The sequence below is a fragment of the Taurulus bubalis genome (genome assembly GCF_910589615.1).
Source record: "Taurulus bubalis genome assembly, chromosome: 15".
Classification (NCBI taxonomy): Eukaryota; Metazoa; Chordata; class Actinopteri; order Perciformes; family Cottidae; genus Taurulus; species Taurulus bubalis.
In genome coordinates, this window is record NC_136603.1 from 15,532,071 (window position 1) to 15,557,902 (window position 25,832).

At 42.7% G+C, this 25,832-nt stretch overlaps 1 protein-coding gene across 1 annotated transcript in view; it reads left to right on the forward strand.

The window, feature by feature from the left end:
* The window catches only part of myo16 (myosin XVI), a gene marked incomplete at both ends in the record, with an annotated part of 73,314 nt that overhangs the window by 28,954 nt on the left and 18,528 nt on the right, over positions 1-25,832 (forward strand). Inside the window, 19 exons of the mRNA XM_079230920.1 lie at positions 490-640; positions 756-906; positions 1,477-1,587; positions 3,693-3,758; positions 5,112-5,239; positions 6,900-7,005; positions 8,190-8,307; positions 8,896-9,043; positions 9,134-9,251; positions 10,782-10,899; positions 11,735-11,806; positions 12,189-12,330; positions 13,034-13,106; positions 16,082-16,234; positions 16,790-16,990; positions 17,764-17,839; positions 18,844-19,040; positions 20,018-20,098; positions 21,432-21,637. Of these exons, the coding sequence (XP_079087046.1) occupies positions 490-640; positions 756-906; positions 1,477-1,587; positions 3,693-3,758; positions 5,112-5,239; positions 6,900-7,005; positions 8,190-8,307; positions 8,896-9,043; positions 9,134-9,251; positions 10,782-10,899; positions 11,735-11,806; positions 12,189-12,330; positions 13,034-13,106; positions 16,082-16,234; positions 16,790-16,990; positions 17,764-17,839; positions 18,844-19,040; positions 20,018-20,098; positions 21,432-21,637 (2,416 nt within the window). The remainder of the gene's footprint in view (positions 1-489; positions 641-755; positions 907-1,476; positions 1,588-3,692; positions 3,759-5,111; positions 5,240-6,899; positions 7,006-8,189; positions 8,308-8,895; positions 9,044-9,133; positions 9,252-10,781; positions 10,900-11,734; positions 11,807-12,188; positions 12,331-13,033; positions 13,107-16,081; positions 16,235-16,789; positions 16,991-17,763; positions 17,840-18,843; positions 19,041-20,017; positions 20,099-21,431; positions 21,638-25,832) is intronic.

The window sequence follows — 25,832 nt, forward strand, 5'->3', positions numbered from 1 at the left end:
TCAGTCAGACACAGATGAAGACAGGATGAAGCCTCCCTCATGCCCTGTTAGACCTCATTACAGATGGGGGATCGTATCTCCCCCTTCCTCTTAAGCACAGTTGGATGATCCACAGTAAGGTTCACATTGTGCACCAGTGCAGACTCATCCACAAGGATTGGGAAGGAGGGTTGGCATGGTGAGAGACCAGTGAACAGACAGGCGTACGTGGTTATTTTGGGGTGTAGAGTACATTTATTTTTGACTTCATTTAATACCTATTGCACTGTTGTTGTTGTTGTTGTTGATGGTCTTGTCTGTCTATTGTTATGCACCTTCTGCCAAGAAAAAATCCTCGTCTGTGAAATCAGACCTGGTGAAAAAATTGTTCTGATTCAGATTCTGGTTTTTGGCCAAGAATATTACCAATATTACGTTATTATGTTATTTTTTTTATTTTATCTGTATTATGACACAGAATGGTGAAAAATCTATTTTCACTTTCACCAGACATTTCCACATCGGAGCCCATAGCTGATCTGCTGCTGAATGCAGAGGAGAGCTGGCTGCAGAGACTAAAGGACCCCTCCGCTCCTCTCCCCTCCACTGACCAACGCTACGATGGTGGTTCTCACGACCTCAACACTCCTGTCAAGAACTTGTGGGTTAACAGTTTCATGAGCACAATTTGTATCTTATCCCTTGCCCCAAATCTGCTTCCCGTCCATTTACCTGCTGTGTCTCTTCAACATCTTGCCTGTTCACCTATCACACAGGAACCCCCTGGGTCTCTCTATCTCTAAGCGGGACAGTCTGCTGGAGAAGTGTGCCATGTTCAGAGAGGCAGGTGGAGCACTGAGCCGACAGCCCTCACAGGACAATGGCCTAGATGGCCACTTTAGCTCTGGAGCCGGCAAACTGGAGCAGGTACCTTGTCGTTTTACAGCTCACGCACTATGAAAACACAGTAAGGCAGAGAGAGCATAGATAATCCCAAATGTCCTCAAGAAGAAATACTTCATATATTAAATGTGTTACTTTGCCTTGTTTTTATAAATGAAGAAGAGGCTTGACACACTCTTCTTCATTTATAAAAAGAAACCCAGCTCTGGACCAACCTTTTTGTCTATTTCAAATTAAAGTTGTTTGTGTAAAATGTCGAGCCTAGCATTTTACCCCTGCTTTAATCAGGCTCACTTTGTATCTTAAACCTCACACAGTATGTAATAGACAAAAAGGTTGGAATCTAAAAAATGTTATTCAGCAATGATTATTGAGAAGTAATCAAGTGTGCACTAGTTAAACAATAAGTGCTATATAAAAAGTGCATTTGAAACCCAGTCTTCTCAAATAAATTGGTGAAGAGCTTGATTGGAACAAAGTGTTGCAATAGCTTTGGGCCTCAGAGGAAACTAACTGAAGACCACTGTCCCAGACTTTAAAGGTGTCTTTTAAAATACTGAGTTGTCTTCACTCTCAGCTTGCGCTTTCCTTTAGGTCAAGCTGATGCCTCCCGCTCCCAATGACGACCTGGCATCGCTCAGTGAGCTGACCGACAGCAGCCTGCTCTACGAGATGCAGAAGCGCTTTGGAAACGACCAAATCTACGTAAGACTCCACTGTTATTGTGCCACTGAACCAGGAGGTCTCATTCAGCATTAAACATGCATAACAACCCAAAGCATACACAGAACAGAGATAAATACAAACACACACACACACACACATACACACACACTCTTTCAGGCATAACTCAGCCGCTACAGTTCGTTTGTAGTGGAGTGTTGTGTTGTTCGCGGTCTGGGAATTTCAGAGTGTGAAGTTTGGATCACATCCCACCATCTTTTTACCCACGAGCACCCCCCAGCATATGTACATGTAGAGTCCTCTGTGTCTGAAGTATAAACAGTGCATTGCAATACTGTACCTTCTCTCCTGAACACTATTGTGCAGATAATATGTCTATTTAACGTTAAATCGTTTTAGTCTGTAAAGCCCTTTTGTGTTTATTAGCTGAATCCCTTCCCCTCTCTGTTTCGGCCTGCTGACGTGTAAGAGGGGTACATCATTATAACACACACACACCTACACACACACATACTTGCACTGGTGACAATTGCAAAATCAATACCCTTTAGATCGATTGGAAAATAAATCCATCACTATATTCAGGAGTAAAGTGCCTTGATCTCCAACAGTTTGTCCATTGTATAGTCCTGTCATTTTCTGCCTTACTTTAAAACTGTAGTCTGGCCCATACCTCTCCATGGGGACTGAGCTCTATAAAGACTGGAACCAGATCAATGTGGAGCTATCTGCTGCACTCTCTTCTCTGTGAAGAAGCAGTAATAGTCTGTTATTATAGAAACCCAGATGGACGACAGACAGTAGGGTTAGCCACAGCAGGGGACAACAGATAAGGAGGTGACAATAAAAGGCAGCAGCGTGGTGGATGAAGAAAATAATTCAGAATAACGAGGGCCGGACTTGAGGTGCAGTCCAATTTGGAAGAAGAAAAGGTCAAAGTGCAGATATCATGGGGACATGAGCATGCCTGATCTGAACTCAGCTGAACTCCTCTGCCATGGAGGTGCACATGCTACAGTCATGAGTTATGCTCCATTCTGTTTATGGCGAAGATATTCCTAAATAAAGCCTGGAATATGTAAAGATAAAGTTTTCAACGCAGTATCCATCTTCTATGAAAGTGTTTGCTTAGAAATGACCAACGTAAGCTAAAGCTTTTAATGTAGGCAAATTAATTAATTTTTTATACTTAAGGTATGACCTTATGCACATGATAGAGGGCATTTCAAGAAAGAGGTGAACAAAGCAGAGATGTGATGAAGGACAGAAAGATGGAGAGGACAAAGGCTGTGAATGCTCCATATGTTCCCAGCAGGGTGGTCAGAGATGGGGCTTTGATGAGTGGTCTGCTGCCTTCTGCCAATATAGAAGGACCACTGCGCCGCTAAACCCCTGAGGAAAGCAGCAAGGAACTGGGAAGGATAGGACTGAGGACACTGTTGTTTAATCTTGTGACAGCCCTGTTAAAAATTCAGCCTTCCCCAGTTAGTGTTGAAGATTTACTCCCTTGAAAAAAACACCCTAAACTTTTAGTGTGAATTCTGCTCTGTGTCTGCAAGCAGTGGGAGTTTGTTAGAGTCATTAACCTTGAGCCAGGGCCTGAGGACAGAGCAGCATGTTACAGAATGCCAGCAATGTCTGCATCCTCCCAGGAGAAAAAGAGCGTTGGCTTTCACACATCCTGCGGGGCTGAAATGGGCTCCGGAGAGCTAGCAGTTTAGTGGAAAGGGTCAGGAATCAAGAATTGGTTAATTTTATCTAAATGGTCTCAGGGATTGTGTGTAGGTGGCGTGGGAGGGCAGCATCGTTTTTTTCTATTGGACAGAGGTTATTGCTTAGGTTATCGTCGGAGGTCCCTTCTTGACCTTTCTCTGCCCTGAGATTACCATATAATAGAGTCTAATAGAGTTGTCACTGCCATGAATTCTGATGTAAAAAGAAGACTGGGACAGCACTTTGTTCCCAGTTCAGTGTTATCTTCACACAGTCTGTCAGTAATTATAAACCAGCTTCAGCCTGTTTGCATGTCAAAATGGTGAACCTCACACCCAAAAATATATATGTTTTACGTAGTTAGATTCACCAGTAAAAGAGCACTAAGGTGTGTTTGTTCTTCCCTTTTGTAGACTTACATTGGACACATCCTCCTGCTGGTCAATCCAAACAAAGAGCTGCCCATCTACTCCACTTTGGTAAGCAGGTATTCAAATGACCTCTATTTCACAAAGGCTTACATTATATGCCGAGCTTTCTCTCTTAATATTTAATTTGCAGGTCTATGTACCATGATCCATTATGAAAACATGTGACTTTACAGTTGATAGCCTCTGCATTTTACATGCAAACGCATAATATAAAGGAGGCATGTTTGCTGTATAATAAGCAGGACATGAACAGATGAAATGGACCTTGTGGTTGATAAATAATGCAGTCTTCCTGTCAATGATACACAAGGCTGACTCTGCAAGGGAAGGGAAGTATCCAGTTTTGCTAGTACACACACACACACACACACCCACACACACATATTTTATTATGCTACCTCACCACTTTCAAGAATAATTTGAAAGACACTATCTCTAGTGATGAAAAGCAGCCCTTTGAACATTTGCAACAGCTAAACGAGACTGTCAGTGAATGACATCATCTGTTTAACGTTGTGATATCAGTCAACAACAGTGTGTGTCACCTTATTTATAGCAGTGGATAACTCATTTTGAAATAGCTGAATTGATGCCAGCGTAGTGCTTGCCCATGTGGACCCAGGAGGGGTCGGATGGAGGGGTAGACATCTTCTCCTGCCATGACAGAATGAAGCCAAGCCCCCTCGGGCTGTCCCATTCCTGCCTGTGTCTGGATTCACTCCAGGCATTCACACTCGACTGAGAGGATGTGTGGACGAGCAGGGAGGAGCCACTGTAAGAAGGACATATGTCACAACATGTGTGACCTGCTGGCTGTCTGTCACCTCCCCTTCTGGTCTGGTGGTCCACAGACTGTCCTCCTTTCCTTTTCCACAGACACCAAAGCAGTACTGGCACACATCTTCTGGACTTGTCTTCCTTTGGCATACAGTTGATGTTCAGTGCAAAATGCATGTTGTAGAATCACATAATCACTTTGAATCAAGTTTTATAACACATATAAACTGAAAGCTCCAGACTGCTGATCAAATATAGAACACTTTGCTTCATTTCTAGAATTTTTGCCCCAACTTACTGTTGGGGAAAAATTCTGCAATTTCCCCACTGCGGGACTAACAAAGGATTATCTTATCTTATCTTATCTTAAAACGATGGAGGAAGATGGATGCCTGTTATTTTTTTCTATTACAATGGCATGGCCTTGAATTGAGCTGTCGTGCATTTGCTGGTTTCCTTCTTAACTCAAACTCTATGAATGGAGAGGTTGTAGCTAGTGTGGTTTCACTTTTCAGCGAACCCTTTATCCTCTCCATCCTGTGTGGCTCAGCCCATGTACGTATCCATGTCACATGCGGTTGTAATCCAATGTGTTGGCGGACTCTACCTGTCTTTCTCTCACAGGTGAGTCAGTTGTACCTGAGCTCCACGGGTCGTCTGTGCTCCTCTCTGCCACCTCACATCTTCTCCTCTGCAGAGAGAGCTTACCACATGATGCTGCAGGAGAGAAGGCCGCAGTGTTTCATTTTGAGGTACGCACGCATCCCTCAACACACAAACGCACACTCACAAACACCGAACTCTCCGCCTCGGGATTATCAGACAAAAATCTCTAATTGTGCCGTTCAGCTGGCCAGCTGGTTGGTCCACACCCCTCACCGCCACACACCTGTTAAACAGTCCCTGAGGGATTAATAGCACTCAGCCTGAGCCGAGCTGTGGACCTGTTCAATTTTCACGCAGAGATGGAGGTTCACTGGGAGCGCTGAAGCGTCTCGCTCTTTGTCCTCTGCTGGACGTAGGCAGCTCCCTGATTGCAATTAAATCACGCTCCAGCACTGCAGTGACATTCCCGCTGAGTTGTAACCAATCTGGCAGAGAGTTAATGTGCCCTGGCCACAGGCTATCCATCTCACTCACACAAACACGCACAAGCGGACATTGTACAATGCATTCTCATGTACACACACCTTTTTCCCTCGTTCTTTCCCTGCTACACTTTATTCCTCCTTTTCTTGTCACACTTTCTTTTTTGTTCACGTTTCCTCTTTATTTCCTCATACACGCACAAAGGAACACCCGCACACACACACACACACACACACACACACACACACACACACACACACACATACACACATACACACACACACACATACACACACACACACACACACACACACACACACACACACACCCCTACACGTTTCCAGGCAATCGGAGCCCATTATCCCCCGAAGCTAGTGCTCTGACAAAATGCCCTTGAAATCTAATAATAAAAGTGGTAAATGAAAAGACAGTGGAAAGGCCTTTGGACTTTGCACTCAGCATGGCTGTAAGTAGGAAATCTAATAATGCATACATACAACACAGACAAACGGTGCGGCACAGCACACTGCGGTCGTTAGTGAGGGCTTCTGACCTTCTGAAGCCATCTGCTTGGTGTTACTATGCCTGTCTCAGCTCTCTGCATATCGGTGAGTGTCAGAGCATGTACTGTAGAGGTACCTTATGTCAGATTTAATATCCACTAAACGCTCTTAATTAATTAATTAATCCAAAACAGGCGCCCACAGCCAGATACAATGTAGGTGTAACAGCGTGCAGAAAGTGGGGTTCAATGGAGCAATGTTAGTTGAGTCAGACAGAAGGAATAGATTGTGATTTTGATGGGTGGGGGTTCCTCAGGGGGTGATGTCAGGAAGGTGGAGACATGTAACCGAGGTGACAGATGTGGGAAACACCCCAATGACTATTGCATTACACCTATTCTTCTGAGACGCATCTAGAGAATGGCAACACACACAGACGCTTGATTTTTGTTCTGATATGTTTGCTTTTACTCTTGAAGCTTCTCTTATTAGCAGCAATTTCATTGTATTAGTTTTGCTTGCCCATCATCCAGATGGAAAATGTTATGCAGATGTTACAGTACCCGATAGAAAAGAGTGCAAATATAAGGTTGTCATATATAATAGCAATAAAGGTGCAAAGTGTCACATGATCATTTTGTGAAGTATATTTTAATGTCCAGTATGAACAAAAGGAAAGATCACAGCAAGTGATATTGTTATAAAACCAACTTTGAACCTCTCTTTTCAGACGTAAAACATTATAGGCAATGACAACAAGTAAAACAATAATGGCATCACCTAAGGATATTAAATCAGCATTTTCTTTCCGTCTCTCTAGTGGTGAAAGTGGTTCTGGGAAAACGGAGGCCTGTAAGCACATAGTGAGACACCTGACAGCCCGCTCCAGCCCCAAAGGCTTTGCGCTGGAACCCAGAATGAAACATGTAAGTCTGGTTTCTGAGACTCCTTCTTTATTTTACACTTCAAACCATCGCTGTGTGTCCTGGAGGCTTAAATGATGAAGGAATATGTGATGTAACCGCACTGTCCTGGGCATGAGTCTTGAATCCTTTGTTGCTCTCATGCTCTTGTGTCTTTACTTTGGATTTGCAAAAAGCCGAGAAAAATAATTTTATGGTAGACATCTTTTTCATTTCAAATTCATACATCCTTTTCCCCCTTTGCATCTTTACTGTGCTTATTGTTGCCTCTCGCATGTCATCTCTGATCAGAATCAGATGACACACATTGTAGTGAGACAGTGGTGATAGCTGCGTAAATGTATGCTGCTGTTCTTCTTGTTCCCTGCTGGAGGAGAGAATAGACGTATGGATTAGTGGACCCAGTGAGGGGCTTCACTGGTCGTCTTTTTCTCTCTCTGCTCGATAGCTGTTCATTTCTCAAAGACAGCATGTGAGCATTCAGACCCTGTTTTGATTGCATCATCAATATTTCTATTAAGTTGACTTTATATCTTACAGTGCTGTTTCTTAAGAACAGAACCATTTGTCCGTTACTCTTAGCAGGCAGTCCATTTGTCTTCAACTTTACAGCCTAATGAAGGAATATTGATTTAAAAAAATTATAGTAGAGTACAATAGGACGCCAAATACCCATATCCGCTACATGGCACATTTTCCAGTAAATCAAGAGAGGCTACAATTATTTCATAAGGCATTAGTATAGTATCCTCTCGTCTTGTATATGAACAAGAAAGAAAGCACTTGCATTACTGCCTCTTCGTGTATTCTCCATTGTGTAGATGTGGTTTAGATTTTGACATGTTGGTGGTGTTCAACACAAGATTCACTGCTCTGCAATCAGTATGGTAACAAAGCAGTGTGTAGCCGAGGATCGCAAGTGACGTGTTTCTAATGAAGTCATCGTTATGTAGTCGATATCTGGGTCAGCTCTCTGATCATCCTAGGACACGTAAAACACTGGGTTCCCATATAACGGGTGCATATGGACATCTAGTGGTGGAAAGTGGAATCTTTGCTTCAGGTGTAGAGATACGAGAGATACTTTCAGTGGATTTAATTATTTTGTAAAATATAAAGGCATACATACTCGGTGAGGATATTTCAACTCACTGTTAACATTTCCTCTGGTTTAACAACATATGCAGGTTAACTGCATTCTGGAGGCCTTCGGTCATGCAAAGACTCTGAGGAACAACAACTCAAGCCGCTTTATCAAGTTGTTGACCATCCAATACTGTGACAAGAGGAGGACACTGCTCAGAGGTAACCTACATTTCTTCTCAATGGAAACTGACTGATGGTATTGTCTGTACTTCCCATAAGAGACAACAGTAGGAGGACATGCTAATAAGTCAAAACATTGTTCTTAATTCTTCAAAATGTCTATATTCTGGTTTAATGTTTCTATACTTGACATAACATGTTTCCTTAAACGATTCCACACATTTTTGTTTTTTATTACTTAATTAAGTCAAATATTTATTACCAAAATAAGTGAGCAAAAAGTCATTGTTTTCAAAGTCTGGATTGCTACTTTATGATGATAGTACAGAGATCTTTGACATAAACCTTACTAGACTCACAATGTATATCAGGCACATCCCTACTATTTGATGACTTGCTATGGGATCAGGTACTCAATAGTGAACACCAGCAGGGGGCAGTAGATGTCCATGAGTCTCTTGCACTGTTTCAATTTGTGCTCCATTATTTAAAGTCCTGTTTACCTTATTTTACCCCAGTTTGTTTTATCAGTCAGCACCCATTTAATGTCCAGTACTACTACTATTATCTGACGAAATGTAATTCACTCCTATGTTATTGAAGTATTAAACAAATCTGATGTTTAAGCCCGTGTATACACCTACATGCTGGAGAAGTCTCGTCTGGTCCACCTGCCTCCGCACCAACACAGCTTCCACATCTTTTATTTGATGGCTGAAGGCCTGTCGCCTGAGGAGAGCGGCACACTTTACCTCAGCAATGTCCTGGCTCATAGGTTAGTGTCTGCCCACTGCCGTATGTATACTATACATATATATGTGTATATATACATATATACTTATATACATTTCTGTCTTTACTCCAGGTATCTTGGCGGAGGACTTCTAGGGGAGGACCCTCCAGTAGCTACAGCCTCTGCCCAGAGCCGGGAACGCCTGGCTGCAGTCAAACAAGCCCTGCGGGCCCTGGGCTTTAACAAACAGGTATCAATTGGAACTGCATATGGCTTCTGTATTTGTTCCTGTTTATTCAAAGGTTATCGACAACAGGGATCATTGAAAGTGTTGATGTTGTATGAGGTTATCAATGTGATTTCACCCCAGGTGTTTCCTGACACAAACTGAGTCTGTAAGTTTGCTTGAGTCCATGGGCTGGATCCTCCAAATAATGCGTCTCTAACCTCACAGACAGCAAAACTACTGACCCATTCTATGAGATTTTATTCGTTTTGTAATGATCAAAACATATGATTAGAATGTTATCTCTGTAATACCTGGTGAATAATGTCACGGACTAAAGTAATTTTCAAATCAAAGAGGATTGATCCACTAAGCAATTGACCACAGCATAATGGATTGCGGGAGACTGAGTGATGGAAAGGACACAACAGTGTGTCCTCCCACTTCAGCTCCAAGAAGTATTTGAAATTAGACGGCCATCATCGGTTTCTAATGACATATTTGGCCTAGATGTTTTGATCTCTTAGGATTGGGACTCATTTTCTATTACCCATCCAAAGATCATATGACGACATTGATGTATGCCTGCTGAGTGCATGTAGTGTGCTACAGTGTGTGGTACGGTTCGTCCTGTGCACCACCAGCTGTGTTCCCAGCCCATTATCAGATTCTATTCTTAGATTCCTAGTCAGCATCTGTCAGCAGTGAGTGACCACCATCTCACCTTTTAATCCAGCAGCAGTCAATACACGCAGGCATGGCCGAGGGGACGAGGGTGATAGAGGGATAGAGCGATAGATAGGCTTATATCAGAGGGCGCCAGTGTCCACTGGATAAGAGAGAGTCCAAGGGACAGAAAAAGGAGGGGTGGTAAGCGTGGAAGGGATAGACCACCCATTGGTCTCTGTCTAAGTCTAATCAGGGGAAGACTCCCAGTCCAGACCCAAAGGTCAATCGTCATTAACGCTCCCTATCGCTCCTTTTCTCTCCCTTGCGCCCTCGCTCCCTTTCTTCTCCCTTTCTAAGCAGTGGGAGTCTGTCTGTGTATAGAGTGTCAGACAGAGACTAATGCTCGTGTTTATCTCCCAGATATCAGCTCCAATATCCTGCCTTGAGAGAGTGCACACACAGACACACACACCCTCAAACTCGAGCATCACCCTCTCAGCAATGTGGGTAATGGGGTCTTCCATTAAGCGTCCTCTACTCAAGGGCAGAGAGGAAGGGAGAGTGGGACGGAGCAAAATAAGTGTGTGAATGAAGAGAGGAGGGTTGATGCGTCGTTAAAAAGTGTTGGATTTTCTATTTGTGCATTTATTTATTTTTCATGGCATTTGTAAACTTTAAGATAAATACAGTATATTGCAATTCCTGTAGTTGGATTTAGGGTCATGAAAAATGTCCTCAGCATTTCATGTAGTGCATGTTGGTATTATGCAGTGGAAAAAGGTAAATTCATATTTTTTACTTTCTTTCTTTTACTAATTTCCAACTTCCAACAAGTTCATAAAGGTTTCCTCTCTACCTCCCCACTCTTTTCTCTCTCTCTGCTAGGAGGTCGACTCAGTGTTTATGCTGCTATCTGCTGTGCTCCATATTGGGGACCTACGTTTTACTTCATTGACAGATGCCGATACAGCCTTCCCTTCTGACCTGCAGCTGCTAGAGAGAGGTCAGTGCCCTCGTCACATGACCGGGGTCACATTTCCGCCCTGTGTGGAGGTGGGGGTGGGCAGGAATGAGGGGGGCATCACACCCACTCATCGTGTTTACCTCATCCTCATCGCTCCTCCCTTTCTCTGTATCTTGGATCTCCACTTGGCAGCTTGCCAGCACAAGCTAAAAGCCAGATAGTCACCTGTTTGGTAAGCCACATTTTTGCCAAAACGTAACCACAGTGAGGGGAGATCCCTCTTAAACCCGCTATTGGCGTCTCTCTCTCTTTCTCTCTTTCTATCTCCCTCATTATACAACCGCTACATTTTCTCCTGTGACCCCTGACCTTGGTGAGTAAGCAAACAACATCAGTGCCTCAACAGGAAAGAGACCGTCGTTGTCAGGGAGATGTGATGTTCTGCTGCTTGTTTATGGGTTCTGCTCAGAAATCCACTGATGACTAATTGTTGCCGGCTCTGCTGATCGATAAGGTTGGAATGATCTGAAGCGGGGCTCAGCTTGTTGCGCTGGCAGCGGAATGTTGTCATCATAGTCGGGAAGAGCACATTTATTTCTGGGAAATTATCAGAGCTACCTTTCTGACATCCTAATTAATGATCTCTATATGATATGTTATTTTCGATGTATTTCATCCTGTCATCGCGTCACTGTAAATCAGTGGTGGGCCGTCAAGCCTTCACTGCTGGCCTAAACGGAATCACTAAGTTATAGCTAAGTTACAGCTGATAGTGATTTGAAGGCGCAGGTAGGAAATGCACGGCCCGCCACTGCTGTAAATTAATCTGACGGTTTCCTTCTCTCTCTTCCTCTTCCGATCTTCCTCTGCACAGTTGCTGGATTGCTGCAGGTGTGCTCCAGTGACTTAAGCACTGCCCTCACCGCTGACGTCCAGTACTTCAAAGGTACCCACTCACCAGCTTTCTTTGTCACTAGGCCCTCTCTATTCCACATGCACAAGCAGATTCAGTCTGTCACTATGATTATCATCGGATTAGTCTTTACGGCAAGGAAGACATGAACAGGAAAAACCTGAACCCTCTTTAGGTTATAAATACATCTTTTAATAAGGTGCAGAAACTTACATTTCAACAAGCAGCATGTCTTCAGTCGCAGGACAACTATGTTTAAAACACACTGATCAGTGTCGTTTTGCTGCAGAAAACAATAACTTTTTTTAAGCATTGGGACATAATATCCCAAAATGATACTTGCAGATATGGTTATATCACTGTGCTATCAACATAATCATCAATACATTTAGTTGCAATGTCCTTTTTGTGTCAGGTGACTTGATCACGAGGGACCACACAGTGGAGATGTCGGAGCAGTACAGAGACCAGCTGGCGAAGGTCATCTATGGACGCCTCTTCAGCTATCTGGTCAACAGTACCAACGACTACCTCCAGGGACAAGACAACAGCATTGGGTAGAGCTGTGTGTGTGTGTGTGTGCGTGTGCGTGTGTGTGTGTGTGTGTGTGTGTGTGTGTGTGTGTGTGTGTGCGTGCTCAGAGTTTGCTTTTTTTCCAAGTGTTTACCACCAAAATAATTTCTTTAGAAGCCCAGGCAGTTGATAACAAATGGCATCACACGGTGTCTCTCACTCAGTGCCTCTGGAGTGACAACACTGATATTGTGACAGACACATAGTTTAGAGTGAAGGTTTGAAATAGTTAACATTGCATAACATGCACAGATAGGCACGTACACTGAAAAGAAAAACAACAAGGTAGAGGACACACCCAAGGTTTCTGTAAAGGTCTTGCACACAACAACTTAAACACACACACACACACACACACACACACACACACACACACTCTCTTAGATGGAGGCCAATGGATCCCATGTGGTGTTGATGTTGTGAGCTCTTATCATACTCTGTCAGATAACCGGTGCTCCATCTTCTGGAATGTGTTTGTGCTTTGCCTTGTTTACACACCAACCACACAACATCATTTATTTATCAACCACACTACTTGCTACAAACAAACCCTCTTCAGGTGTGTTATTGCACACACACAAACATGATAATTCCTGTCAGAGTGACGCAAACAAGTCCTCATGTTGATCCTGGCGTTAAAGTGGTCGTACGTAATACATTTCCTCTCTATCTCTTCTTTTCTTCTAGTGATCCTACCTTGGAAATTGGGATTTTGGACATGTTTGGGTTTGAAGAAGTTCAGAGGAATGGATTTGAGCAGGTGGGACAATACCTACTTTTATTAGATTTGAGTCAATCCCAAAGACACGCATCAATGTTGTGTCCCTCTTTTGCCCAAGCCGACACATTTCTTCTCCTAATCAAGCCAAATGCATTCATGACATTCCCTGATTAACATTATTGGCTAAGAAGGCCGCCCTGAGCTATTGAAATCTATCTGAATAGTGTATGGTTTTGTAGTTTCAAACAGATCTTAATCTAATTGTGAAAATATTTTGGACTGTCATCTATTTTAGCCGAGACATTTTAGTCTGTAATTGTAATGAATGAGATAAGGCCTGTGTCTGACTGTGGCGTGATTTTCAGCTGTCCTTAAATGAACTGAGGGCGGACACAAAGGCTCCTCTGTGTGTGAGATGTCAGAGTAATGGGCTGCTTCATCTTAAACCACTCTGTCTGTCTATGTGTGAATCTTATTTTTACATGATTTTGTGTATTTTTGGGGTCACGCATTGTACATGTATAAAAACTACCAGGAACAACCAAAATTAAAAAAATTATTGCAAAGTAAAGAAATCCTTTGTCAAGTGTTGTGGTCATATAGTAAGCTCATTTGACAGTTATGTTTGATAATGAGCAGTCTGGCTAAAAACATGAGTAAAGTCATCTTGTATTAGAGATCAGGGCACAACAGAGGGAGCCTGGAAATAGCACAAAAAAAAGCTCCCCCTTCTTAGAGAGGTTATTAAATCCGGACTGGCTGACATAGTTTCTCCTTCACCATAGCACCATACAGAAGCTACAGGTGACTGCACTCTGCACCAAGTAGTTTATTTAAAGATGGAGAAGCAATGACATTGTTTTATTTGATTAATGAAGAATATGAATCTTGACTGTCTTACTTTCTTTTTTCTTGTTTGCTTTCTTTTTTTCTTTCTTTCCTTCATTCGTTTCTTTTCTTTACACAGAAGGGTGAGCGTGTCTGCGGTGCTTGGTTGTTTTCCTTATGTCAGTGTGTGTGATTACAGTGCATAGTATACAGAGTACAACATGTGCAGCTCTCTTCAGCTCACTTGTTATGGGCTGTAAATCTGTCATGTGCTCATCAAGCATTCACTGTTAATATACAAGACCATTCTAAGCAGACAAGTATAGACTGCATTTCAGCACACACAAAAACACCTACACACACACCACAGAGGCTAAGTGCTTATTCCTTCTACTCAGAGCTTACGTTTGCTCCCTCAGGAACTCCCAATCTCCTCACAGCCTTTATTAAGGCCAGTGTGTGTTTGTCTTTGCTTACCTGCTTGAGTGTGACTTTGGTTTGTGTGTGTGTGTGTGTGTGTGTGTGTGTGTGTGTGTGTGTGTGTGTGTGTGTGTGTGTGTGTGTGTGTGTGTGTGTGTGTGTGTGTGTGACACTAAGATGTCAGTGGTCTTAGTCTTCCCCTGGATATTCTCTAATCTAAGTGGAAGCGAGGGATTGCGTGACCTTTCCCCTTCGGGTCACGGAGAATGCAAGTGCCAGAAGGGAAGAGAGGGGAGGAGGCTAACAAAATAGGAGAAACAAAGAGACACTATCTCTGGCAGGCAGTGGCATTGCCCACCTCTTTCTTCCGGACATCTTCTCCATTGTTGATGCTGAGCTGCATTCTTTTAATATCAGCCTGTACAAATCACACGCATTACGCACCCACACCAGAGGAAGTCGAGGAGAAGCAAGGTTTGGATGAACAAACTCGATGATCTTTTACAGTAGCTGTGGCACATCAGTGACAAACCAGCACTCATACTCTGACATGTTTGTACACACATGCAGATTCGTACTCGGGCAGGCTCCACTCGCGCAGCATGATCCGGGTCATTAGGGCTGGTTAATTAGAGCTGTGTTTGTCAGGGGTGTGTTGTACCTGCTCAGCACTTTGCTCGTGAGCTAACTCAATCAACCACCTGCTGGGACTAAGCCTTTCATGTACGAGACTAGCTTAAAGACAAAGACTAGACAAACACTGATGAAAGAAAACAGGACCATGGCGGCCACAGCGCAACACACCTCCAGATCAGCACTTCTCAATCAGCGAGCCGTGAGACCAAATGTGGGTCATGTTGTGATTGTTCTGATTCAATCGCATTACAGTGCCCAAAGATAATCAGTGAATGGATACATACATGGCAAATAACATTACCCCAAGGCTAAGGGCTACACGGCTCTCATTGAACACCAAATACAACATGATTATTTTCATTTTCACTTTATTTGTGAGCTATCATTGTTACCTGAACTACAATATGTATGTTCTCATCACATGGCTGAATCGGTGTTGGTTCTTGTGTCAGGTAACTAGAAAGAAAAGATGCATCAGATCTTGGGTTGAAAACGGGGACAGGGACTCACTGGAATAGAAGAATGACAAGTTCATTCCTCGACAACAACACTGTAAGACTTTTTTTGTGTTCCACTTGTGACACATTTGGGTTCAGGAGAAGTTTACACAGGCCTGCTGCGGCAGAAGGCTGTCCTGAGTTGTTCCACTTCATATTCTGTTTTCCTTCTCATTACATCAATGTGACAAGTCACACTTGAGCTTTCCCCCCCGGTGCTCCACACGCACACAACAGACACACCAGACAAACCCTCATTTGATTGACTCCTATGCTGTGATTGGTTGACTGCTGGGTTAGGAAGAGTTCATGTGTCCCAGCAGGAACACTTTGACCATATTATAATGGCATGGAATGAAGGCCCTACATCGGGACATGTATTACTATGTATCCTTTTGCAAGTGAGGTCCCTTTAAACACCTCTGTGGCCTGGTGTGCTTACATGAGTAGCCGGTTTATTCATGACCTATTGGCTTCCCCGTTGGTGCCACAGCAGGTTGTGTTCCAGATTGTAGTTGTGCATTCATTTGCTTTAAAACTAAAACATACAAGCTTTGTGTCCCTGAAGAGGAAGTTCATACCGCGTGCACTGAAGTGTGAGTTTACAGGTCGTGTGTGTTGTGTGCATTCCAGCTGTGCGTGAACATGACCAACGAGCGGCTGAGGCGGTACGTCTCTGAGGTGCTCTTCCAGCAGCAGCAGTCTGAGTGTCTGCAGGAGGGCATCGCCATGGAGACCCCTCCCTCCCCCGGCAACCAGCCAGCCGTTCTGGACTTCTTTCTTCAGGTACCGCACGCTGCTGGTTTAGACCGGTCCGGTCCAGTTTAAGTGTCTCGTGACGTAATTCTACATTGCAGGCCCATCCAGAGCTTTGACAAAAGCTTTGAAATCACATCAAATTCAGACTTTCATCACTTTTTTTTCTTCTGTTTTTCAAAGTTGGAAATAGTTTCAGCTAATTAATATCTATTTAATTCTTCCTCTTTTTTTCATTTATTTAAGTTTAATTTAAAGTTATGCATTGAAAACAAGAAAAATATAACTATATTACTATTGTAAGCCCAGTGATTTGAGATGTTTACAATGTAATTGCAACTTGCCCGTTGCTCAACCTTTACTGCACGTTCCCCTTTCACCCCATGTTTCCTGTCTGTCTACATTCTCTGTCACTAATGACTGAAATGCCCCCAAAACAGTTATTTAAAATCAGAGTGATAGCTACACCCTGTAGGGATCAATGAAAGTGTCATCATGAAAATGATATATCACTCTTATCACGACGAGTTATTTGTAAACATGACTGACATAAATAACTTGAGCTTCTGTTTGTTCATTCCCCAGAAGCCTCAGGGATTGCTGTGCGTGTTAGATGAGGAGAGCCAGAGCCCGCGGCCGGCAGAGCAGGCCCTGTACAAGAGGCTGTCAGCCCAGCTGGACTCCAATCCGACTCAAGGTCTCTCTCTCACAACCAAGGATGGCAACGGAAACCCACCGCCCAAAGACCAGGGCCCAGCATTCACTGTCAGCCACTATGCCGGACAGGTCTGTCTGCATTACTGAAAAATGTCTATATTTATTTAAAAGTGGGAGGGCTGCGTAGTATAACATGAAATACATCACGACTCATTTTCATTGCAGTAGACCTCTAGATAAGCCCACCATGAATCGTGAACCTCAATCAAAACTTAATAGAACAATAATTCAGTTTACTTCAGTTCTCATTAACAAACCAGCGGCCGCTTTTGTTGGAGAAATGTTGAGCCCCTGTGCTCCACTAATGAAATTAAAAATTTGAACACTTACATTAAAACCATTATCATCTTTCCAAAAAAACTAATATATTGTATAACTAATTCACTGAATGAACCATTATTATCTTTCCACAAAAAAAAAAGTAATACAAAACTAATGCACTGGCTGTTGGGTCTAAACTCTATGTAGCAATTACATTTCCTTACAAATAAGAAATTTGTTGTGTGTGTATTCAAACTTAAAAATGAGAGAGATTAAATATATAGGCTGCACCTAAGCATGTTTTATGATAGTTTATTCATCTATTCATAGCAAGCACTATGCAGTGCAAAGCATAATTTCCCACCCCACCTTACAATCCTGACTTGATTTGGCATTACACAACTTGACCAGTGTGTAGATGGGTTTGTTCCAAGCAAGGGGGCTGGGAGCACTTTAGCCACTGGCCCGATTTGGTGTAATCCCATCACAAGATGGTCTTTATTCCAAACTATTTTATATTGTATGTACAAATAAATGCACTGTGTAAGTGGATGTCCATGTATGATTTGTTTTTCCACCAGATTTCATATGATCTCACAGGATCACTCACAAGAAACAAAGACTCTCTTCCTCAGAACCTCCTGTTTACGATGAAGTGTAAGTACCCAATAAAAAACACTCGTATGACCACATTGTGGCGTCAGAGCAAACTTAATCACACAGAACCACTCTTTGTCTAAAGGTTTTTCTGGATTTGTGTTTCATCCCATATGTAGCAGACAGCACCCTGGCTGTGTGTATATTGTCTGTAGAAGGTGCCAGATGTGGGGTGTTGTGGTTAGCAGGACACAGGCAGTCGTTGTGTGACTGCCAGGCTAGCCTTGCATCCAGCCGCCTAATTGCTATAATTTCTGATGATGAGGCTAATCTTGTAAAGGCTTGCCCTTCACTCACACTTGGCTGTTGTCCCTCCCTCCACCCAACGATGCGTCGTCGCCATTCAGCTGCACACATTAACATGCGTACTACGTGGTTTCCTCTAACGGATGTCATCACCTCCCTGCTTAAAGTTTAAGCCTTAAGCTAAGAGGAGGGGAGAGGGATCTACGTAAGTCTATGTTCAGGTGGTGAATGAAAAGACAATTACCCTTGAAGCTGTGTGTAGTTAAGTCCTTAAATGAGTCCTTCAACAGGACTCGTGTTTGTTTTTTATTTGCTTGGTACGCCTACCTGCCGTCATCCTTTCCTCTTTTCACTCTCTCGTTCTCTCTCTCAGCCTTTCAGATGAGAGCCACACGCCCACGTTCACACACATGTTGTTTGGCTCACTGAATGAGCTCATTGTTGTTGTGGACCGCTCCACGTGTTGGTCCACCCCCTCTTGTTGCCTGACTGATTGTTTACATGGAGCCGCACTTTAAACCTCCTCCCCACACTTCTCCTCTGATGCTTCTCCCCTTTCTTGTTTACATCATCCCCACTGTTCCTCACTCCTTTCTTCCCTTCTTTCTTTATGTCTTTCATTCATTCTGTCTTTTCTGTCTTTCTTTCTTTTTCTTCATTCCACCATTCTTTACTCCTTTCCACCCCCTTTTTTCCACCAATGCTGTTGCTTCTATTTCATTCTTTCTCTGTCTCTGTATGTGATTTGTGCCCGGCAGCCAGTGAGAGTGTGTTACTGCAGCGGCTCTTCCAGTTCAAGCTGACTCAGACTGGTTCTCTGGTGCCAGCAGCCCATGGCCATACAGGGCTCAGGGGGCCGAAAGCTGCCCTGTTGCTCCACAGGAGGCCATCCGCCTCCCCTGTCGCTACCAACATTGTCCCCCAACAGTCCTGGAGGGGCTATGACCTTGCCCAGGTACAGTACACTTTTCACAGAGTGGTGAGCATTAAATGATGATGAAGGCCTTGTTAATTTTCTGGTCATTAAAAATATTATGTAATTTGGTGGTTTACTCGTAATAGCTTTTGAAACTAGAAAATGTAATAAAGGAATTGATGAGCTGAACAAATACGATCAGTGACAATCAGTCCCAAGGTCTTTGTTCCAACAGGGCTACTGACTGCTGTGCCGATCAATGGACACACAGCGATTGTAAATTTAGAAGAAGAAAAAAACAACAATCTAATTTAAGCTACTTCCCAACATAGTGCTCTCTATATATATATATATATATATATATATATATATATATATATATATATATATATATATATATATATATAAACCTCCGGGAATTGGATTAGTTTCAGATAGAAACTACACAAGCATACAAACACATGCGCACACACAGGAATGAAATCACACACTTTTTAAAATCTTTTTTTTATATTTAGAAAGCCTATTGTATTGGTACACATGTGTAACTGGAAAGGCTTGCTGGTTGTGTAATCTCTTGGGGGGTCCTGCCTGCTGTCTCTGGCTCCTAGCCATCCAGAGAACAGGCTTACATTAGACTCCCTTCACCTCCCTGATTTGTCCCAGCAGCCTTATACGGTAACATTAGGCCACATTGCAGAACCACAGTGTAGAGACCATTATAACACAATAGAAGACAATAATGGGCCAAATTGGACTGTACAGCATATGAAAGCGAATCATTTGGGAGTGGCTGGACTAATGTGGCTGGTTTGTGTGCTTTGCAAACATCCTGCAAAGAATCAAGACTATTAGATTTTAAAGAGATTTTTATATCTCTAGTCAAAGCCACACGGCTTAATTTGATCTTCATATGTGATAATTATGTGGTAATGGTTCCTTAGTCATCAGTTGCTTCTTTAAGATGCAGATCTATCTTGTACATTTTTCTCTCCATTATATTTGTCTATTGCTAGATCTTGAAGAAGAAAGGCTCGAGCTCCTTCCTCCAAAGGCTAGAGCGCTGTGGGCCCATCACAGTGGCTGTCCAGCTGAGGGTAAGAATCACTCGACCCACATTCGTGGTTTTTAGGCCTAATTATGAGTCCCTGAGTTGTAAACCATGATGTTTGGTGCTTTTCCCCATAATAGCCATTAATGTGCATGTTGACTAATTGGTTAGTGCATGGCCTCTGCATGGGGTTTCTCCCACACTAATGTCCTCCCACAGTGAAAATGAGTGCAGGTCAGGTTAATGGACACGAAATTGTCCATAGGTATGAATGTGTTTGTCTGTCTGAATATATTAGCCTTGTAGTAGCTTAGCGTCCAGCTGACAGTGCCTCTTGCCCAATGCATGGATTTTTGAGTCCATTGAAGTCTCTCAGTCCATCTGCAAAAAAGTAAAGAAATATGAACAAAAAATGAATCTTGACAAGCATTCTGTTGAACAAGTGTTTGTCATTATCTTAACAAGCATTACATATACGCAGCAACTGTGTGGGAAAAGTAAATATACAAATTGAATTGAACTGTGTTGATGCCAATCGGCCAAAACCAGCATGTTCATTTGACCTTTGTCTTTATTTGACTACCTGCAAGCATCTGTTCAGATCTCAAATGAATACAAAGATTTTTTAATGAAACTTCCTCCTCTCAAGGAATCACTGCGGGGTACTGTGATTTCATAACTATATAAAGCAACAATACTATTCAGTCAGAGGAAAGTAGTTCAGTGTCTGCTGGTGACGCAAAGAGGCTGAAATGTGGCTCAGAGAAGCAGTACCTTTTGGCTTGAATGAAGCCAGTGTGTTGCACAATCAGAGTTGTGGGCTTGTGCTAGACGAGTCCCTCAGGGAAGGAGAGAGTGGGCTGAAGAATGATGCTGTACCAGGCCAAGCATGAAGCCCTCCACATGAATGAATGAACAATGAACAACTACCACTGTGTGCCGTGCACACGCATTTGTGTGTGTACATGCGCGTGTTTGGAGGGAAGACCACAATGTAAATGCTGGTCGTGACTTTCAAACACGAAGGGTGAGGGGTTGATTGATCATTGTATTTAAGGGTATTCAGAGCCCAGACTGACGTTGGTTTGTGGCAGAAACACACAAGTGTGAACTTGGATGCTGCATCTGTGAATGCAGGGCTTGAAGTAAAACTCACACACCCTTCGAAAGAGCTCTTTGTGTTTCTTGCTTTCTCCAGAGGCAAAACAACCCCCCAAAAAATCAAAAAATCTCACTCCGGTCACTGTGTCTTGCAAATCAAAAGCAAGACGCTCCAAAGCCCATCCTCTGTTGTTAATTTAAAGTACTGCATATTGTTTGTTCCTTTATGATCGGAAAAAATGACTGAGTGTCTCCTGTCTTTTTTTTCCCTCTTTCAGAACTCGCTGTCAGAAGTGATCAGTAAGCTGCAGGCTTGCACTCCTCACTTTGTGGAGTGTGTGCGCCCCAATGCCAGTGGTCAGCCAGACAGTTTTGACAGCTTCCAAGTGTCTACCCAGCTACAGTACATCGGGGTTCTCGAGATGGTGCGCATGATCCGTTATGGCTACCCGGTCCGCCTGTCCTTCCCCGGCTTCCTCAGCAGGTCGGTGTTGGAGAATGTTGCATAATTAAGAGCGCAGTAACTGTCCTAACTCATCCTCTGAAGGTATTGCTCAGTATGCTGATTCATTCCCTTCACAGCCTCCTCTTCTCGTTCAGCGCCGTCTCTCAGGGATAGATCTTAAAGATGACGGATTCCTGATCTCAGTTGTACAGATACATTACCCTCCCAGCAGGTCACCGTGATCTCTGTCAGTTTATATGTAACTGGACGAGCAGGTCAAAGTAAGCCAAAATGCTGCCAAAAGCTTGGCAGCATATTCCTCCTCTACATCTGCAAAGAAATGCAAGGGCATATAATGGACAGGATCATGTGCTCACATGCAGACTGATACATTAGCATTGACAAGACACAGCAACCCTTGCTTTTAGAAGGACGACATGACCTTGAATGGCTTTTTTAGAGTATAATGGGAGTCTATTGCAGCTTATGACTGCCGCTATCACATTTCCCATGTCAGCCCGACACACACACATTAACCAGCCAGTTGGGTCTAGTAAGGTCTCCATGCCCCCACACTTGAATGTCCATCATTATTTCTCTCCATCACCTCTTTTTATAACTCTTTCACCATGTTTCTGGCTTTCCTGCAAAGTGGTAGATCCCTGTTTCCTACTTACTACCTACTTTTCTTTTCCTGCATGTCCTGAAAAGAATCTTTTATTTTCACTGTCATCTATTTCTGTGAAGTCTGGGATTAACAAATCACATTTCTTAAAGTATTCCACTCCAATATAATTTTTTTTTACTATAAAGGGATCAAAATTAACATTCCTGCCAGATAATAGGAAAGGACAAAGCTGGTCACATGACCACCCCCACAAAAGTTTCCACTACCCTGCTGTATATACTGTATCATCACATCGCCCCACACATACACCATGACACACACAAAATGTAGTTGTGTGTCCAACACATTCTAAAAGATAAATGATAAAGATCAAGATCCCTTTCTAATGCAATAATGCTTGTCTTAACTTTAAATATATCATACGCATTGAAGCGTTTTACTACTTCAGAAAACAAAGGTTCTAGCTCAAACTCTTATTCCGTGGTCACATTCCTAGACCTAAATTAATTTTGAATAATAAAAGAAAGATTAGGCATTGTAGAGGATTGTGCAGAATCAGAAACAAGTTTATTGCCATGGAGGTTTTCCCATGCATAGCAATTTGTCTTGGTATTTTGGTGAATAACAGTAAAAATAAAAGTACTGCAAGAGTGAAGAATCAAAATATAGAATAGAAATGTACTATTAAGATTCTTAAAAATCAATGTATTAAATAAAAAATAACTGCACTGTGGTTAAACAAAGAGGATGAGCTGTGCAAAATATACAACACAATGTGCAATTGTTCATAGCATGAAGAATATGTGTGAACATGATAACCCATGCGGTGGTTTTGAAGTGGGCTGCATTTATTGTCTGACACTTAATATTATCTGGTCAAACATAGTGTATATAGATCATTGAACCTCATATATAATAGATTTTCATGAGAGAAAACCTGAACAGGGAATTGAATCTCGTGAATCCAATATAGATTGTAGTGTTGTCTCCCTATAAGCATCTGACAGCTCCATTGTGTTTTTTATTGATATACCTTGTAAAGGCAACACTCTCGTTGTTCAAACTGTAATTGAAAGGTTCCTTGTGATGGTTTTTGAAAGCTGTTTGTTAAGCCGTGTGCATGTGCATGTCATATACATTTAGGCAGCAATGGGTGTGTGACCAGCAGATAACTGAGCATCAAAACGGCCAGCTTTTCGCCAGAAACTAACTGAGCTGGGCTGAGTATAAACCACATTGTAAATGTGAAGTTGTTTGTTTGCTTCATTCTCGGATCTATCTTATTGTCAGTGGAAGGACAGCTCCAGTACCCACATCTGACATATCCGCTTCCAAGTGGTTGAGATGTCTGGATGAGTGTTAACCCAAGCAAAGGTGTAGCATTGCAGCAAAGGCAGGAGGCTGACATGAAACTCACACTTATCAGGTTTGGTACACTTATTATTTTGGAAGTATCTCAAAGCTGTTCAGGATCTGAAGCTAATAAAATCTCTGCGGCAGCTGAGAGTCTCCGGAGTGGACAGGGAGCAGAGATGACCCAGAGATCAGTTGGACGAGCAGTCTGATGGCAGGGTGGGTTCCAAACACTTCCTGCAGGTTGTTGCTGTGAGACGTAACGTTAAGCAGGTTTACAGAGTGTGATTGAGCAACAAACGCACTATTAATAGTCTCAGGTTTATACTTGAGGCCGGTTAGTTGACACACAGGCCTCTGTTCCTCCACTTTACAAGCTGTCCAGTCAATGTGCGGCTTGTGCAGAGCGAGGCACAGTTTGTCAAGAATCCATAAAAGCTGAATACTGGTGCATCGGATTCCCTTTGACTATTTTAGTGGACAGCATCCAATTGGGTAATTGAGGAGTTAAACAAGAAAACTCAACTTCACTGTCGTGTTTGATCGAGACTTTTCAAGTGTCTTTTTTCCAAATAGTCTAGTTTGGCTTGGTGATTTGTGTTTCTTGTGCCCTGATGGTTGCTGCATGAACATGGTCCATCTTTGGTCTGGTCTGGTTGTAATGTTGTTATACTGACTTAGTGTATTTATAAGGAAAATTAAAGGCTAATACTGGAAGACAGAGATCAACTTCGACCGCCAACAACATCTGGTGGCTTTGACTAACCCTTTTGACTTGCAGAGGCAGGATTGGTAATCTGTTGGTTGAGTGACATCTATGAGAATTGGCAAACAAAATCTGGAACGCACAGAACAGACAATGATGGTGACCAAATCTGAATCAAGGTAAACTATTAGGTCAGAGATATTAGGCTGGTAGTATAGACTGTCCAGTCCACTCAGACAAACAAAAGAGATTCTGCTTTAAGAGTTATAGAAATGCCCATTTGAGACCAGTACATGTGTTTAATGTTTAAGATCCACAAAATGACATCATACTGGGAAAGTTCTTTAAAAAAATCCACCTTTTTGGTTAAATGGCAAACAAGCTAAATCCTAAAAATATTTAAGTAACACGTTACTGAGATTAGAAATTACATTTGAAATTGTAATCCTACTGTCTCTGAAAGAGTAATCCCTGATTTACTTACTTTATTCAGCAAAGTGTTACTGCCCAGCACTGGTTTGTGTGTATTGCGTATGTGTTTTGTGTTCATACAAATGGGACCTTTTGAGTGTGCCTTTGTCTGACGTGTGTCCCCGTTCTGGTGTTTATACATTAATGCCATGCTTAATTTGAGTGGCTGCCACTCACAAAGGCACCAGTCTTTGCCGAGCCCAAGTGCCATTCATATCTCTCTGTGTTTCTTCCACCGAGTTCAGCACAGACATGGCCGATGAATGAACACAGCCTTGGCCAAGGAGGGAGCTGCTGCTGAGTGGGGGTGGACTACACTGCTGTCTCCACAGAGCTCTTTCTCACTCGATTTCTTATGCTTTCCTCACTAGCGCCTTCTTCTGAACCGCCATTTCCTTTTTCTTTCATCTTCCCGGGGTCATACTTTACTTTTTTTTTTTTTCGTCCTTGTAGTCTTTATCTTTCTTTTTTTTTCTCTGCCCTTTTTCTCTCATGTGCTCCACATTGCAGTCTTGTCCTTTTGTCTTATTTATTTCCATTTGTCAATCTCTCAAAACAGGCCATGGCCCTTGACTAATCAAACTGACAGGACAATAAATCACCTGTTAATCTTGAGGTTACTTTATACTCGTGAACACAAACACACACTTGCCCACGCGAACCATGCGGGCCGGTTCACTAAGTCATTGTGGCCGCCTGCAGCAAAATACATTGTCCTAGTAACCCGAGTGATTTATGAAGAAATCTATTTTACTGTTGCTTTTATTTGTCTTTTATGATACACTATGTGTTTTGTGGCGGGATTTATTTTGTGCCAATGTGTAAGGTCAAATACTACCACTTGAACCTTGTTTCTTTCCTAATATCTTCATTCCTACAAAGTGGATGAGAAAGCAGCATGAGTATTCATGGGGCATGTCACAAAGGCAGCTCCCAAGCACATGATTTCTATTTGGGCAGTTTCAAGTCCTCATTCCCTCCCACTGATGGATAAACGCACACATTTGTAGGTTTATTGAGTACCTCCAATATGAGGGTGTGGCAACACATTTGTCTGACAGAAAGGAGCAGCTTCA